The following is a 17,236-nucleotide window of genomic DNA, read 5'->3' as shown; positions in this document are numbered from 1 at the left end:
TTCATCAATTAAAAGTCGCAAGTCCTTGGAAGTGTGTCCCAATTTAAGCGTGTTTGGGACTCCTTGAGACAACTTCCAAGGACTATATACTGTACAATCTAGATAAATATTTCGTCTGCGATAAGGGTTCACTGGCCCGGCAACAGAGCGGACGAAACGTATCATGGCCTCCCTCCCTGCTGTGCCTCCCTCTTCGCTCCCCCGCTTCCTGTCTCCCTCGAACGAAACGTTTTGGCACCACATCCCTCCTCCTCCCCCTCCCGACACCCCTCTCTACGTCCCTCTCCCCCTGGGCCCAGTGTGTGGGCGGCGGAAAGAAGTCTCACGTACACGCGTGCAGACCGAGGTACGACCGACGAGCACACAACAGCCTGCAGGCAGCAGTATCAGGCTGGCGACTCACCTGGCAGGCTGACGTGCAGAAGGGCTCATCATCTTGTAAGGCAAGTGTTCAATCACTGTTCATCTTGTGTTCCATTGCGTGACACACCTACAACATATTTAAATAACCAAAGTTGAAAAGAGCTTTAACAAGATCACTTCACCTAAGTATTCGATTACAGTGACTTTAAATCAAGTAAGCGATAAAGTTGATCCCGTCCACGCATAAATATTTAGTCGATTACGATGACTCAAAGGATTCTAAAGTTATATATAACCCCATGCCTGCCAAAACGAATTCCTGGGAAAATATGCGTTTTGTAGCTGAACAAACAGATGGAATGATGTTTCAGTTGCTGAATACACATAGCAAGTACTATAAAAGTGAAAGCGGTGTATAGCTCTGGGAAGCTTTCGTATTGTACACGTATCGGACAAGTAGCGGCAACGTGCCTCGCCATACTTGTTCCGTCGAGCTCCGCGCCAAATTTGAACTGAGGTATTTTATCATCTGTAGGGCTTTCCTGGTTGCTGAGTTCTTTGTGATCAACCACAGACTTGTTGCAAAACTGAAGATACGCATGAGGTCCTAAAGATCCTCAAGATACAACCCCGCCAGGGTTTCTTTAAGGTTCCACAGGGTTCCATCTTGAGAAACAGATCGAGGGACCAGCAGACGTGTGCTCAGGTGTATGCAATGCCGCAATGGCAGTCTCAAATAGGTTTGAAGTGCGCGGTATTATAGGGTACGTACCCTGGAGAGTTGTGGGATACCTTTAAACGTGAAATGCAAAGCTGCCGAGGAGTGAGCATTGAAAATATTCTAGTAACTCAAAGTATACCTAAGAGTTAAAATAACCAACAACAAAAACTGCTTCAGTGACTTAAAAAAACATAAACTAAGAAAAGCTAGTGAGCTAGCTAACATTACATACAGTGTAATAGCAAGATGTTGTAATAGATTACTAATTGGCAAAACTTACTTGAAGGGAATGGCACTGTCAGAAGTATATACTCTTTTCAGCCGAAATTATGGAATTCACTGAAGAAGAGATCACTAAATTACAGAGAATAGAAAACTCCGTCTACAGGGCAATATTACAAGTTCCAACTTAACTTAATTTATTGGGTACAAAATTAATATTAAGAGGAAGAACAGTTACTAATACCCTAACTCTAAACTGGAGGAACAGGTTTCAGAGGAAAAGTGAGGAGTGTCCGTGCTGTGGTGCAGAAATAGAAACTTTGGAACATTTTCTGCTGGACTGTGAAGAATATTCAGAAATAGATAAAACCAAAATGTTATACAGAACACAGAAACCCAAAGCAGAGACTACTTAATAGCCAATGTACTACTAGCTGTTTCAACCAATAACTCTGGAAGAAACTGAAGACAAAAAAACTATATATCATAACAATATGGAACAGAAGAAAAAAGAAAATTGAACAAAACTAAAAGACACAACAATGCCAATCAACAATCAAGAATCAAGAATAAGTCACATGTGGGAGCCGTTACAATCCCCATGCCTGCTGCTGGACTGGACTGGGTGCCCAAGGCCTATAGGAGTGGCGTCGCCTTGAGGGAGACTCCTAGCACGCCTCCCTGACGTCAATCCTGCTCACATGGTTGTTTTTGTACAAGACAACCCTGAGTGGAAGAGACCAAGGGGACATGCACCTAACTCATTATGATCGATGACACTTTGCGAACGAGGAATAATGGCACAAAACTTAAACGTAGACAAATAAATTCAGGCTGCACCAAATTTTTCTTCACCAACGTTGTAGTGCGAGAATGGAATAAGCTCCCACCTTCAGCGGTCCAGTGTCACATGATTGACTCCTTTAAAACAAGCTTGAGTGACACTTCCTTCAACTTAATTTTAACTAGAGAAGAAATGCAAAGTTTTGGAGCCATCTGATTAATGTAGAATCACTTAGGTTTAAGGACAGATCACCTAGTCTGGACCATGGGGTCTGTGTGGTCTGATCTATGTAAATCTATGTAAACCAATCCTGCCGGGAAGGACTTGGGATGGATAGGACAGCTGTGTGGGAGCTTGCTTGGAAGGACCACCTGGATTATAGGGGGTGAGTGAGTGAAGCAATACGCCCCTAGGCGTATGCTCTGCATTAGTTAGTAATTATTTAGTTTACTAAGAACATTTTTTCCTATTTTGGAAGCAAACATGGCTGTTTTTTAATGTAACAATGCCTTCGTCCAGCCTTCGGCTGTAGCAACAGCCCAGAGAGGGGATACAAAGTAAACTATATAAATTTCCTGCAAGAACATCGAGAAGACAGAATTGTGCTTTAAAAAAATTGTGCTATAAAAAAGTCAATCTTCTTGAGTTTCCCCTGGGCAGCATCTTCAGCAGTAATTAGCAAACTCAGTAATTTTTTTAATTCAACAAGGGGTTTTATCTCAGTGGGTATTTATCTGAGTGCACCAAATTTTGTGTTAGCAGGGTCGGGTCCAAGTACATGGACTTAAGTACAGACTTTCATGTACTTATACTTGGAGTTTAAAAATTCAATTGTACTTGTACTTTTACTTAGACCAAATTTACTTGAAAATACCAAGTATGTACATTCAAGTACAAACAAGTACATTGTATTTAATCAAAAGCTATATACTGTATACACCTCCGTGGTCTAGTGTTCAGCGTGCCTGGCTTCTACTCCGCGGGCCTGGGTTCGAATCCCAGCCCGGGCAGTCAATGTGTAGCTCACCCTGCTATTCATCCTCCCTTTCGGGCTGGTCGATAAATGGGTACCTGGGGAAGGTAAACTGTGGTAACCCGGATGTCACACTGGCCCTAGCTGTGTCCCGGAGTAATGGGCTCCCTCCCACCACAGGCTCAATGGCCAATGTTATGGAGATGAGCACCGAGGCCACGCGCTGCTACAGCGTATGTCCCCAACTTTACTTTTTTTTATATACTGTATATATATTCTAGTGAACTTTGTGATGATACTCTTGGATAAATACATACATTGAGTTATGATATTGTAGTGTAATATTATGATGTCTCATTAATGTGTATATACGAAAACTATTAACTTTCGTGCTTTACAAATCTGTGACAGGAACTTTTCAATCACATAAAGTACTTGTACTTGAGTACAATGACATGTACTTGGACTTGGACTTAAGTCCATAGCAAAGTGACTGTACTTGTACTTGTAGCCTACTTGGAAAATATCCAGGTACTTGGACTCGGACTTAAGTACAGTCACCTGTACTTGGACCCAACTCTGTGTGTTAGCAACTGTTTTTTGGAGCAATGAGAATCTCACACATTTGACAATGTAAATTTTCTTAAGAAATGCTTTTATGTCCCAGTGACACTTTGTTGAATTCCTATTACCTTGCCCATCTTGCCTAGGGCTATGGCTACTTCCTTTATCCAATCATTGTCAGACAGACTCTTGACACTGCACAACTTTCAGGGTTAGGCAATTTATACTCCCATTTTTTTATAGGTTACAGGCACTTACAAATATGAAAATGTTTAAATCAATTGACCTTTACAAGAACGTTCAGTCATAAATTACTTATGTTACCTACCTTACTAACATACCCATTTCCATTTGTTCCCTAGAATATGGCTGCCCAACTATTGGCACAATGGGGGCCGACTATAGTGAAGAATCTGCCAACCATCCTTCTGGCAGCGGATGGGATGTACAAAATATATCGCACCGTCAGTGACTCAAATGAAGAGAAAAAAACTGTGCATGAGGTGAGTCATAGTTGTTGTGGCTCTACCATTGCTCATAGGAAAAAAGTATTTTGTATATATATATATATATATATATATATATATATATATATATATATATATATATATATATATATATATATATATATATATATATATACACATTTGACTATATTGTGAAATTTTAGACACCACAGAAGATTGGTTGCAAACATTCTGTTGCCTGCTATATTATCCTGATTTATCCATACACAGATTTGATAAATGTAAACCTTTTTTAAACAGGAAATGTCTTATGCCTTTTTTTTTCTTGATTTCAGGCAATGAAGTTAATAGAAGAAAAGCAGGGTGATATTGACAGGCTCATGGAGGTGAGAGAGAGAGAGAGAGAGAGAGAGAGAGAGAGAGAGAGAGAGAGAGAGAGATGGTGCATTCTGAATTTGTAAACACATTCCATCCTCACAGGACAATAAGAAAATGAAGAGTGTGCTTGAGGGCCTCACTCTTCTCATGGATCGCCTCAATCAGCATTATGAGAATCAGGGCAGACATCATTTCCCTCCCTCGGTGAGTGTAAGAAACTGATTTGTGATCATGTGTGACTTCCATTGATGGTCCAGTGCCCATTTATGGCTATCAACTAACTTCCAGTCCTGAGGTATCTCTACATACCTAAGTGATGTATAAAAATTAAACTAAGTCCTTCAGTAACACTATCTACACCCTCCCTAAGTACCCTATCATGTATTTCATCAGGACCACTTGCTTTCTCAATGCTTTTCCAACATTTAATTATAAAATGTACTTTCTAATGATCCCTGTTTCTATATTAATAGTATCTAATACTGCTAAGCTACCTATCATGCTACCTGAACCCAGGTTTCCTTAAATTTTCCTTGGTAAACACTGAAGAAAACTGTTCATTTAATAATTCTATCATATCCTCATCCTTTTCTGCTACTACCCCATCCTTCCTAAGTGGTCCAATCCTGTCCTGATTTTTCCTTTCACTGACCTTATAATAACTAAATATTTTGGGATCTTTGCTCCCATTTCTCTCTCTCTCTCTCTCTCTCTCTCTCGAGTTCTTTAACGCCTGGGACCATTTCTACGGCCAGAGTAAACTTTTCCAAAGGGATGGCATACACCTGTCCTCCATCAGGGCAGCCAGATTCGGAAGGCTCCTCAACGATGCCGTACGTAACGCCCGAACAAAAAACGACTCTCAGCCACGTCCTTCCATCCCGCCCGTGTAAATAGACACCATACACCGCAACAAACTCGTAACATTGAATCCGCCAGTACCACCACCTCTATTACCAAGCCTAAAGATAACCTAAGAGTCCTTAGTTTCAATGCGCGTAGCCTAAGAAACAAATTTGATGAACTGCGATGTCTTGCTCTGACAGAAAACTTTGACATAATTGCTATAACTGAAACATTTATCGACACCACAAATATTGATTTAAGTTCCGAATAGGACATAGATGGTTACAGACTCTTTAACAATGATCGTGTAAACCGTAGAGGCGGTGGCGTCGCCCTTTTTGTCAAAAGCTATTTGCAACCCACTGACAGAACACCAAGAAACAGTAACGTTGAACATTTGTGCGTGCGAGTAAACATAGCAAAAGTCAATTTAAATATATCTCACCTACAGGCCTCCGGGGCAATCACTCAATGCCGATCTTGAAATGTACAGCGTCTTAAGGCAGTCACTTAACAACAGCGACTCACTGATATTAGGAGACTTCAACCTTCCCCATATCGACTGGGCGACACTGTCAGGTACAGAAGGTGAGTCACATAGAATGATTGAATTTTTAGAAGAAAATTATCTAAGCCAAATGGTTTCTGAACCAACTCGACAAAATAACATACTCGTCCTTGTTATAACGACCCAAGATAACCTAGTTAGTAATGTCACGGTAGGAGAACACCTCGGCTCCTGCGATCATAAATTAGTGCGCGTTGACATTAGAGCTCAAACATCGGTGACTGAAAATAAAGTAAAGGTGCCCAATTTCAAAAGAGCCAACTTCGTAGAAATCCGACGAAGACTAATAGAAATGCGACTATCAGATGACGGCAATGTAGAGGACGCCTGGCTAAGCTTTAAAAATCACTTACTCACTCAGCAGGATACATTTGTCCCCTTGTGCGAGAAGCGAATTAACACTAATAAAAGCCCACCTTGGTTTAATAGCGAAATTAAACACTCAGTCAAGGAGAGAAAATTGTTTTACAGATTAAAGAAAGAACAAAGCTCGCCCGAAAACATTAGACTCTATAATGATGCCAGGCGATGAGTAAACAGATTAGTACGTCAGGCAAGGCGTAGATATGAAGAAACTATTGCAGCCAACTGTAAAAATAATCTGAAATCCTTCTTCAGTTACATAAACAACAGAAAGGCGGTCAGAAGTGGAATTGGACCCTTAACAAACAGCGACGGTGCACTAGTGACTGACGTTGCAAACCTATTAAACAATTACTTTTCCTCGGTGTTCAATACTGACAGTCCTCCCACCACTACTACCAACACCAGTACTAATGTAAATCCCGAGCGTGCATTGCCTAACTTTGAAATAAAACCCGATGAAGTCCTTAAAGCCCTCCAATCACTTAAAACAAATAAAACTCCTGGACCTGACAAAGCATATCCAACTCTGCTCAAAGAAACAAAGAGCGAAATACTCTCCTCCCTCACAACCATATTAAATATATCCTTGCGACAAGGCATCATCCCTTCGGATTGGAAAAAGGTTAACGTGACACCGATTTTTAAGAAAGGAGACAAAAAAGTACCAGGTAATTACGGGCCCATTAGTCTAACTTCGGTTGTAGGTAAGCTACTTGAGGGCATAATTAGAGACAAAATTGTGAGTTACCTTGAAAGCCACTCATTAATTGGGGACTCACAACATGGCTTCCGAAACAAAAGATCCTGCCTATCAGACCTATTATCCTTTTATAACGACCTCTTCACTGTTTATGACGTAACCAAATCACTGGACTTAGTCTATCTTGATTTCCAGAAAGCGTTTGATAAAGTCCCACATCATAAATTACTTTACAAATTAAAGCAAATAGGTATTGATGGTCAAGTAAACCAATGGATCACGAATTGGTTGAGCAACAGACAGCAAAGAGTAGTGATTGACGGATTTAATTCTGAGTGGGCACCAGTCACTAGTGGCGTCCCTCAGGGCTCCGTTCTTGGCCCAGTGCTCTTCATTATTTACATCAACGATGTGGATGTTGGACTCAATAATCGCATTAGTAAATTTGCAGACAACACAAAGATTGGTAACTCGGTTCTCGCTGACGAAGACAGGCAAAGCCTCCAAGAGGATTTGCACAAAATTTCAGCTTGGTCGGATAGATGGGAGATGCCCTTTAACGTAGACAAGTGTCAGGTCCTTCAAGTTGGAACGAGGAATAAGAAGTTCGATTACGAAATGTGTGGGGTTAAACTCAAAAGCGTTCAATGCGTCAAGGACTTGGGGGTCAAAATTGCGTCAAACCTAAAATTCTCACAGCAATGCATCGATGCAGCAAATAAAGCGAACAGAATGTTGGGCTTCATTAAAAGAAACTTTTTATTCAAGAATAAAGATGTAATACTTCCGCTCTACAATAGGTTAGTCAGACCCCACTTGGAATATGCGGTACAGTTTTGGTCTCCCCACCATGCAAAGGATATTGCTAAATTAGGTGTTCAGCATCGGGCAACGAAAATGATCCCTTCCTTGCGCAACAAATCCTACGAAGAAAGGCTTTCCACCCTTAACATGTTCTCTCTTGAGAAACATCGCCTCCGAGGAAAACTGATCGAATGTTTTAAAATACTTAATGGTTTCACGAATGTAGACAGATCAACATTGTTTATGATCGATGACACTTTGCGCACGAGGAACAATGGCATAAAACTCAGATGTAGACAAGTAAATTCAGACTGCACTAAATTTTTCTTCACCAACGTTGTAGTGCGAGAATGGAATAAGCTCCCACCATCAGTGGTCCAGTGTAACACGATTGACTCCTTCAAATAAAAGCTCGACCATCACTTCCTTCAACTTAATATCAACTAGAGTAGAAATGCAATGTTTTGGAGCCTTCTGATTAATGTAAAATCACTTAGGTTTAAGGACAGACCACCTAGTCTGGACCATGGGGTCTGTGTGGTCTGATTTTCTATGTAATTCTATGTAATTCTCTCTCTCTCTCTCTCTCTCTCTCTCTCTCTCTCTCTCTCTCTCTCTCTCTCTCTCTCTCTCTCTCTCTCTCTCTCTCTATATATATATATATATATATATATATATATATATATATATATATATATATATATATATATATATATATATAGGCAGAGGATTCTCTTTTAAACAGGTTTTGTTAAAGTTATGGCAAATTTAGTATTGTCTATTTTCCTTATGGCTTTCTTGTTTCTTTTTATGGTCTTATTCTCCTTACTCAACTAGGTGATGACTTCACCATAAAAAAATCATTGCCAACCTGTGTAAGGAGAATAAGTCCATGATAATTTTTTCACCACCATTCCAGTCTTCAGATCCTTATCTCTCTCACCTGTGTAATTATAATGAAAACAAAGTAAGTGTATTTATAGATAGCAACCAGTGCCTACAGATGCACAGAAAGTTCACACTTATGAAGGAAGCAGAAGTTGAAGATTCACAGAAAGTTGACATCTATGAAGGAAACAGTAGTTGAAGACCCATTGAGAAATTCCACATCTATGAAGGAAACAGTAGTTAAAGGTGGTGGCCCATAAATGATCCTGATACATACCTTTTGGCAGAACACCATGGCTCCTCCCTGCTGCCATGACCACCATCGCCCTTGGGAACCTCGTGGCTGCAGCCACCATGGCACCAGGGCCCCATCTGGCTGCCACCACCATGACACCAGGGGAACCCCTGGCTGCCACCACCATGACACCAGGGGACCCCCTGGCTGCCACCACCATGACACCAGGGGACCCCCTGGCTGCCACCACCATGACACGAAGGGACCATCTGGCTACCACCACCATGGCACTAGGGGACAGCGTGATTGCCATCACCATGATGCCAGGGGACTGTCTGACCGCCACCACCATCCTCCCGGCTGCCATTATGAGGACCCCCAAAGTCCCTCAGGCTTTCCCTGTTCTGCCCAGGTAGGGTCGGGATGCCATGGTGTCAGGCTAGGCTGTGGCAGGTATGTCACTGCATGGCACATCACAGACCCCCGGCATGCCCTCGGCACACAAACTTTTTAGTACGTACTTGTTTTATCCATGTGATTTATAAATGTTCTTTTTATCCCTGCTTTTTATCTTTTTATCCCTGTTTTTTTTCTCCATATTTTATATCCATGTTTGTTTCTGCATGTTTCTAATTCAAGTTTTTTTTATCTCTTAATTCCTTTGTTTTATGTCATAAATCAACACTGTTATTCTCTTTATATTATTATATGTTCTTTCATTCATGTTCTTTTATCCATATAAACTTGTTTTCTCTACTTCATAAACACACCTATAGAGCCAGCAGTTCAAGTATAAAAGGCTCCATTATTTACCAATGTTTTGGAAACAGAACTTGACTTGGCAGAGTTTGTAATAAGGTGTAGGTGTTTTGAAACAATAAGCTGTATTGGCATTGAGTATGCATTTTTCATACCACAGGAACTCAGTGATGATGATGATGATAAAGATTGTGGCGCTACCTCCAGTGAGTCTTCCAGCTGTGAAGGTAGTTGGAGGGAGTGTTGTGTGTGTCGCAGAAACTACAACTTGACTGAGAGGAGGCCAACCATCCTTGCCTGTGGCCACACCTTTTGCCGAAAGTGTCTTGGTAGGTATTTACCTTTTTGTGGTAAACAGGGATGAGTTGCACTTGTGTGGTTGTCTCCATATCTGTATTTGTCCTGTTTTTCCTTAAATTGCTGCACAATCTGCTTCCACCATTACTTTTCTAATTAATTCCAAGCATTTATATTTTTGTGGGGAAAATTGAATTTTTTTTGTCATTAAGATATCTTCCCTTTCTCAGTTTTTTCTTTTATCTCCTTAACTTCCTCACTTCACCTCCCCTTTTCAATAACAGATTCTTATTATCTGACTCCTCCAAGTCATTCATTCATTTATACATTGTAGCCAGGCCTCCTCTCCCTCTTCTTTCCTCGTGTTATCAGCTGCCTTTCTTTTAATCTTTCCTCATAAGTTGGGTCTTACAGTTCTGGCACCATCTTCATGGCTATTCTTTGTATTCTTTACAGTTTCTTGATGCATTTCTTGTGAGGCAACCAGTTTGGGTCTAATAATTGTGGTTATTATTTTTTCATCATAGCTTTATCCAGGTAGTGAAATCCAGGTAGTGAAATGTCATTTTCATATTCTTCCAAATATATTGTCTATATATCCTGAATTACCTCTCTCATGTGTTTCTCTTGTTTCTCTCATAATATAATATCATTTCCCATTTTGTAGGTGTATTTAGGTCTTATTTCACTTTTCTCCATTTCTAGATATGTCAGTTTTTTGCATTAAATTCCATTGCCCATGTTTTCTTCCATATATCTTGTTAATGTGTTTCTGCAACTTGCAGTCCCTATGGCTTTTTGGTTTCCTCAATAATTTTGTGTCCTTTAGAAACAGGTTCAAGTAACTGTTCACTCCTTCTGGCCTGTCATTCATATGAATTAGAAACATAATTGGCACCAACACTGAACCCTGTGCCATTCCACTTACAGCTTTCTTCCTCTTCTATCTTTCATTTCTTATCACTGTTCTTGTTTCTCTTCCTTCCAAACAGTCGTTCATCCAGTTCAAACCTTCACTGTCTTTTATGTGGAACTTTATCAGATGCCTTTTTTAGGTCCGGATATATGCAGTTCACCCATCCATTCCTTTCTTGTGTTATTTCTATCATTGTAGAAAAGAAGCTTGCCAAACTAGTAACATGTGATCATCCCCTTCTAAAGCTAAATTGCCCGTATGTCAATATCTCTCTGTTGAAAGTTAGGGGATGAATGAAACAAATCAAGATATGTTGTTAATGAAGATACAATTGAAAGTATCAAATAGAGATTTTGGATGAGGAGGACAACCAATAAGTATAATTATAGGGTCTCGGGAGCTACCACATCTAGGGCGAGTGGCCTTTTATAGCCTTCTTTATGTGTGTGTTTGACCCTTTGTACAGAGTTTTTTGCTCACCATGGCAATGTGGAACTTAGTGGTGGCTGTTGACTATTTCAGTTTATTCAAGTGAATTTATAAAGGTATCATGAGTAGAACATTCATGTCTTTTAACATATTCTATTGAGTCTGTATCATCAGTGAATATAGGTTAAAGATGGTGCATTGATGTCTGCAGGGAAAGTTGCTCAGCGTGGCCCCCTGCTTTGTCCCACTTGCCGGACTCTTGAAAAGCGGCCTTCATCTCTCCTCCCATCAAATGTTGTTCTGATGGTTGCCTTAGAAGAGGAGGGGCAGGTAAGAAAGACACACACACACACACACACACATGGTCTGTAGCATTATTTTCATATTTTTTTGTTCTTGAGTTGCCTTTGCTGTATAAACTACCCTCACACACACACACACACACACACACACACACACACACACACACACCAGAGGTTGACAATAAGGAGCTTGCTCTGGCTGGGAGGGTACTTGCTGGCAATTGTGAGCCCAACTTGTGATCAGGCTGTGATGAATTACACTCAAGACATATAGTGAATAGTGTGGCACCACCTTTCTAATGCCAAAGTAATATTTTGCAATGGAACTTTGTTTATTTACTTTGAAATATAGGTAGTATTGTTGCAAGACAATCAACTCTCTTCCATGTCGTGGTCCTCATAATTATGGTCTCTTGTTAATGTTTTAATCTTTTAAATTCTCGCATCCTCTTCCAATAATAAGCATATTAAATTGATAAATAAATCTTATTTTTACATTAAGAGGCAGGAGAATGGAACACAAAACAATGATGATATAGATGACTGGAAGAAGAAATCCACCGTGTTGCAGGAGACAGAAGAATTACTGATGCAGATGGTGCTTCAGATATCTGTGAGTCCATAAGGAACGTTACAACTTTTATCATTAAACACATCCCATTTTGAAATGAACAGGCTCATTAATCTTGCCTTCATTGTTCAGTTTTAAATGTACTATTGGTCATTTTTTTAATATGTATACACACAGTGGCCTCGCGTCCAACACAGAAATTTTTTCAGAGATTGTGTCACATTGGATGAAATTAGTATTGGACAAAAAAAAAAAAAAAAAAAAAAAAAAAAAAAAAAAATGGAAAAATTATTTTTTTTAGAGAATTTTTGAAAAATACACTTCACCCTCAACTTCCTGGATATTGGATTTCCTGGACAAAATCCAGGGTCTGGCAGTCATTGGACAAATGCCCAGTCACATCCAGGAACCATAATAGGATCCAGCTCTTCTGTCGTGGCCATCCCGTGGTGGGAGCTCCTAGGAGCAGGTGTCGATGAAATGATGATGATGAAGATGATGAAAAATCTGGGCTCCAGCTAAGCCTGGCAGGTGCAACTCTCATTGAGTGGCCACGTCTTTGTTGTGGTGGCGATGGTGGTCATGTCGCCTCCACGATAGTTTCATTAGTTTACTAAACTTTGTATTCCTGTCCAGAGTTGTTGAATTCCTTTAACTTTATTTATTTTTTGTGTATTAGTGATTCCCTCTCATTAAGTTTGTCTGTGTCTTCAACAAAATGTCCATATCGGGTTCAGTAAGCTTTGTCTTCTTCTTGTGACGTAGATTCTTGTGAATGTTTATGATTATCAGCGGTGCAGCTACTTGTTGTGATGATCGCTTTTATTATCTGCTTCATATTTTTATTAACTAATTTTTATTGAAAGAATCATTTATTAGTAAATAATTTGTATGTTCGTATGATGTTCTTATTCAAACACCTGAAATTTAAAAATAAAATAGCAGACGCTGCCACCAACGATCGATGTGTCCTTTGTTGACATGCAATGTGAGTGTTCAAATAACTTGTTTTAGTTCATCTCTCTGGTGTGCTGCTTAAATGTGCTGGACAAAGTGTGGTAAGAGTCCGGGGCAGGCACCGAATATTGCCGATTGCTAGATGAGTATTGTAAATGTCTGTGAATGGGCCATGACACTGATTTTGTAAAAAATATTTGTCCCAAAAATGCTGCATTGTACATGCAATGCCATGAACAAATACACATTGGCCATAAGGCCACTCTATATAGTCAGTATGTATTATGTATGTGTCATGGAGTTACTTTTTTTTCTTTTACCATCTTTTAAAAGTGACCTCTCATATTACTTTATCACATATTCTTTTGTTTATATTTTACTAAGTCCAATGTTTCTCTGTCTATAATTGCATGATGAAGACTGAGGCAGAGGACACTAAGGATGAAGATGACTGTAAGAAGACTAACGCCTTGTTGCAGGAGGAAGAGGAATTACAGATCCAGATGGCACTTCAGCTGTCTGTAAGTCCACAAGGAATGTTTTGAATTTTAACATAAGCAAATCATTCTTATAATATGGATTACCATATTTGGGGAGGCGATGGTTGAGTCATTGGTGTGTGTGCTCCGCATCCAGGAGGAGTGGGTCTTACATAGTTATTATTTTTTTTCTATTGCTGTATTTTGTCTACAATTGAATCATGAAGACTGAGGCAGAGGCCAATAAGGATGAAGATGACTGGAAGAAGACTAATGCCTTGCTGCAGGAGGAAGAGGAGTTAAACATCCAGATGGCACTTCTTCTCTCTGTAAGTCCACAAGGAATGTTACAGAATGTTGCAGGTTAAGCACAGATCACTCTCAAAAAATAAAATTACCAATCTCACCTTTGCTGTGAAGTTTTAATGTTTTTCGATAGTTTTTCTTATTGACATACTTAATGGATATGATTCTGGGTGTCCAATATGTTGTATAGTTCTTTTTTACTGGAGTACAAAACACACACACACACACACACACACACACACACACACACACACACACACACACACACACACATATTTTAACCATTTCTTGTTGAGATTTTTTAGCACAGGCTTTTGGCTCACAGTATTACTGTTTAATATGCTGTTTCATGTATTTCCAGCTGGAGTCCGAGTAAGTGTGCACCTGGTAAGAAAATATCTTACACCAGTCTGGTAAACTTTCAGCCTGTATATAGCATGTCTGAACCTAGTATAAACCTGTAAGGGGGCCTGAGGAACACTACTCACTTAAATTATATTGATTTTCAAATAGTATGACCACTTGTTCAATATTCATATGCATGAGTATTTGAGTATATTTATTTAGCATTTATGATTGATGAAAGAGCATATAAACCATGGAGAAACCTGAAGGTAATGCTGGCTATTTGAAAACACTACTCTAGTATTCATTGATTTTCATGAAACTTTATACTGGAGTTAGTGTTAGATATCTTGAACACCTTGCAGAATGGGTTGTACTAGTGCTATGCTGAACAGTCAACATGACCCAGAGGACAATGGCAACCTCCAGACTGTTATGAAGATCAAGGATTCTTGCATCAAATTAGAGAAGCACATAACAGACGATGTCTTGCCAAAAGTTGGGAGGATTTCATTGGGTTTGATGGAGGCCCGGGAGTGTAGGAGGGAACTTGTGAGGTTTAGGAAGGAGCTGACATCTGCCAATGAGCGCCTCATGTGCCATCTGAAGCAGCTTGATGCCATTGACTTTCAAAGCACAGATTATCAGGATAGGCAGAGGAAAAAAATTCAGGTGAAAAAAATACTGAATTTGATGGACCAGTTTGACAAAATGCAAGAAAACATTAATCAGCTGATGCTAAACTGTACTTAATAGGGAGAAAGTGTCCTTTGCATGACCTCATGAGAATTTACTGTAGTCTGTTTCATTATGAAATAGGGTCTTGCAGTGAGCTCGACCTGTCACCTGGTGGTCCTCTTTGAAACTCTGTCAGCTGCAAATCTGCAGACCTCTTTAGTCCAGCTAGACTTAAGTGACATTTTCCTGTACCAAACTAGCAACATTTCAGAGTTGTAATGATCAATATTATGTTTACACCAAAAAATCCTGCGTGTTGTACATTATTCATGACATTGTAATGAAAATGTTGGCAAACTAAAATGCATTCAATGATAAATCCTATAACACTCCATCTATTGATTCATAGGAATGCATTAATGGGGATTTATGGGTAAATATTTCCTTCATGCAAAAAAAGAGAATGCAATTAAGTCAAACAATTAATGGTGTCATGCTTTCAATTTCTACAAGTAGTGGTGGAAGGTGTTAGAAATTTTGGCACTCAGCATTTCCTCTAGCTGACATGCCCCTGCCTCACACATAGTAGTCATTGACACTTCAGGTACGAGAACTTTTCAGTGGTTAAATTGTATTTTAACTATAATATATGGTGATTTTGAGATGTAATATTATATTTCTGTCGATTCCATGATGATGGTGTGATTGGCTGCCACTTGGCCAATCAAAATTGAGAAAAAAGAAGGGATGTGGCTGCCTGAAATTTCTGCAGTTCACTTTTGATTAAACTCGTTAACTTTGATTTGCCTGCTATGTTGTAACCTCTATGTGGCATTCTATAGGAACCTCTCTCCTCAAAAAGGCCATCATTTAATTGGTTTTGTGTAACATATGTGGTCATGTAGCACTTTTTTATAGCAACAGTAGTAGTAGTAGTAGTAATGGTTGTCTCAGAATAGCAGGGGTAGATATATTAAGAGTGAAGTAGCAGCAGTAGTATGTTCAAGCTCCTTTTCCCAGAGTCACACCAGGGAGAATATGATTTAAATATTGAGTAATTGTGTTATGCTGCACAAAATATTTTTACTTCATCTCCCCTTATGCATGAAAGGATGAGCATCTGCATTCTCTCATCCTTCTTGCTAGTTATTTCTGGAACGGTTTTCTCTCATCTGCCTTTCCTCTTTCCTACTACTTAACTGGTACTGTACAATTAATACCGGTACCAGCAGTACTGACTTATACGTTAACAATGGCAACAAATAAGAATACTAAATGTCAGAATTTTGTTAAAATGTATGAAATCAATATGTGGGATTGAAAAAAATCAATCCAAAATATGAAAGCAGTAGAAAATTGACATAAACATTTTTTTATACAGTAGTAAATTTATTGTATATTGAATTATCTAAAACTTTGAAATGGTCAACTGGAGAAATGCATTGCTTATTGAGGTGGAATAATTTAAAACTGCAGCAAGTATATAGATATATATAAAAAAAAAAAAGCTTACCCCTCTGATAGCATAATAGATATATGTCATATATTGACATTAACTGTATAAAGTTTTAGTTTTTTCTTTGTATGTATGTAATATCAAACCCTTATATACACCGATATTACTCTTAACTCTAAATATATAAAAGATCAAGGGGACTATCAGCAGAGAATGATGATGTGAGGCCTACTATACTAGAAATTTAAAACCATTAGCTATACCTATGTGTCTAGTGGGCTAATTATATGCAGTATATATAAAGGAACAACCTTAGCTTTTCATATACCAGACTAGAGGGCTCTGGTTATAGTTGATAGTAAAGTTTCTGCCTACTGAGAATGACATGAGTGTTTATCAACATTAATTCATGCCCTTTTTGTCTTCTCGATGTTATATAAAATGCTATGAACTTTGATTCTATACCGGACTATGGCTTTCAATAAAATGTGTATATTCCCACAAACCTCTGTTTTACCTCGGCATCATAAATATTTATACTTGGCCATTATAGTTACACTGGGCCTGTATGATAAGGGTTATAGTTTTATATGATGGCAATAGTAGTGTTGCCTGACACGGGTTAGGCAAGGAATTGTAGAAGTGGCAGAGAACGAGGTGCAGAGATTGTTCAGAACATTTAGAGGAGCAGTATGAAGTATACTTAACAACAAAGAAATGTATGGTCGGATTGAAGTGAGCCCCAAAAGGTTCAACAAATGCAATTTTTTTAACTTGTCAGTGTTCATTGGGTTCCTTGGGGACCTTGAAAACACGTAGGAATATCCAATATAGTGGTAGACCTTAGGAAAGTAATGCATAA

General features: G+C 39.2%; 1 protein-coding gene across 4 annotated transcripts; it reads left to right on the top strand.

The window, feature by feature from the left end:
• The first annotated feature begins 191 nt into the window (after nt 1-191).
• Nucleotides 192-16,879, top strand: LOC126995008 (uncharacterized). Of its 4 annotated transcripts, XM_050854294.1 has the most exons (12): nt 3,234-3,296; nt 3,990-4,130; nt 4,430-4,480; nt 4,575-4,676; nt 8,932-9,291; nt 9,799-9,967; nt 11,492-11,610; nt 12,085-12,195; nt 13,530-13,631; nt 13,817-13,918; nt 14,257-14,282; nt 14,606-16,879. In XM_050854294.1, the coding sequence occupies exons 1-11, from the start codon at nt 3,249-3,251 to the stop codon at nt 14,269-14,271; spliced, it is 1,320 nt and encodes a 439-aa protein (XP_050710251.1). In that variant the 5' UTR covers nt 3,234-3,248; the 3' UTR covers nt 14,272-14,282; nt 14,606-16,879. The 4 variants fall into 4 exon arrangements, with proteins under 4 accessions (XP_050710273.1, XP_050710262.1, XP_050710251.1 ...); XM_050854316.1 differs by lacking the exon at nt 3,234-3,296 and adding an exon at nt 192-443 and having other exon boundaries at nt 14,257-16,879; XM_050854283.1 differs by having other exon boundaries at nt 14,257-16,879.
• The last annotated feature ends 357 nt before the right edge of the window (nt 16,880-17,236 follow it).

This window comes from Eriocheir sinensis, chromosome 7, assembly GCF_024679095.1.
Source record: "Eriocheir sinensis breed Jianghai 21 chromosome 7, ASM2467909v1, whole genome shotgun sequence".
Classification (NCBI taxonomy): Eukaryota; Metazoa; Arthropoda; class Malacostraca; order Decapoda; family Varunidae; genus Eriocheir; species Eriocheir sinensis.
Note: the sequence above shows the minus strand (reverse complement) of the source record. Positions and strands in the feature narration are given on the sequence as shown.

What these genes read in the sequence shown, in the direction of transcription:
- LOC126995008 (XM_050854294.1), top strand. Translation starts at nt 3,249, where the DNA reads ATGGCCAATGTTATGGAGATGAGCACCGAGGCCACGCGCTGCTACAGC. An exon ending in AGGCCACGCGCTGCTACAGC is followed by an intron (nt 3,297 to 3,989) that starts GTATGTCCCCAA and finishes TTTGTTCCCTAG; the next exon opens with AATATGGCTGCCCAACTATT. An exon ending in AGAAAAAAACTGTGCATGAG is followed by an intron (nt 4,131 to 4,429) that starts GTGAGTCATAGT and finishes TCTTGATTTCAG; the next exon opens with GCAATGAAGTTAATAGAAGA.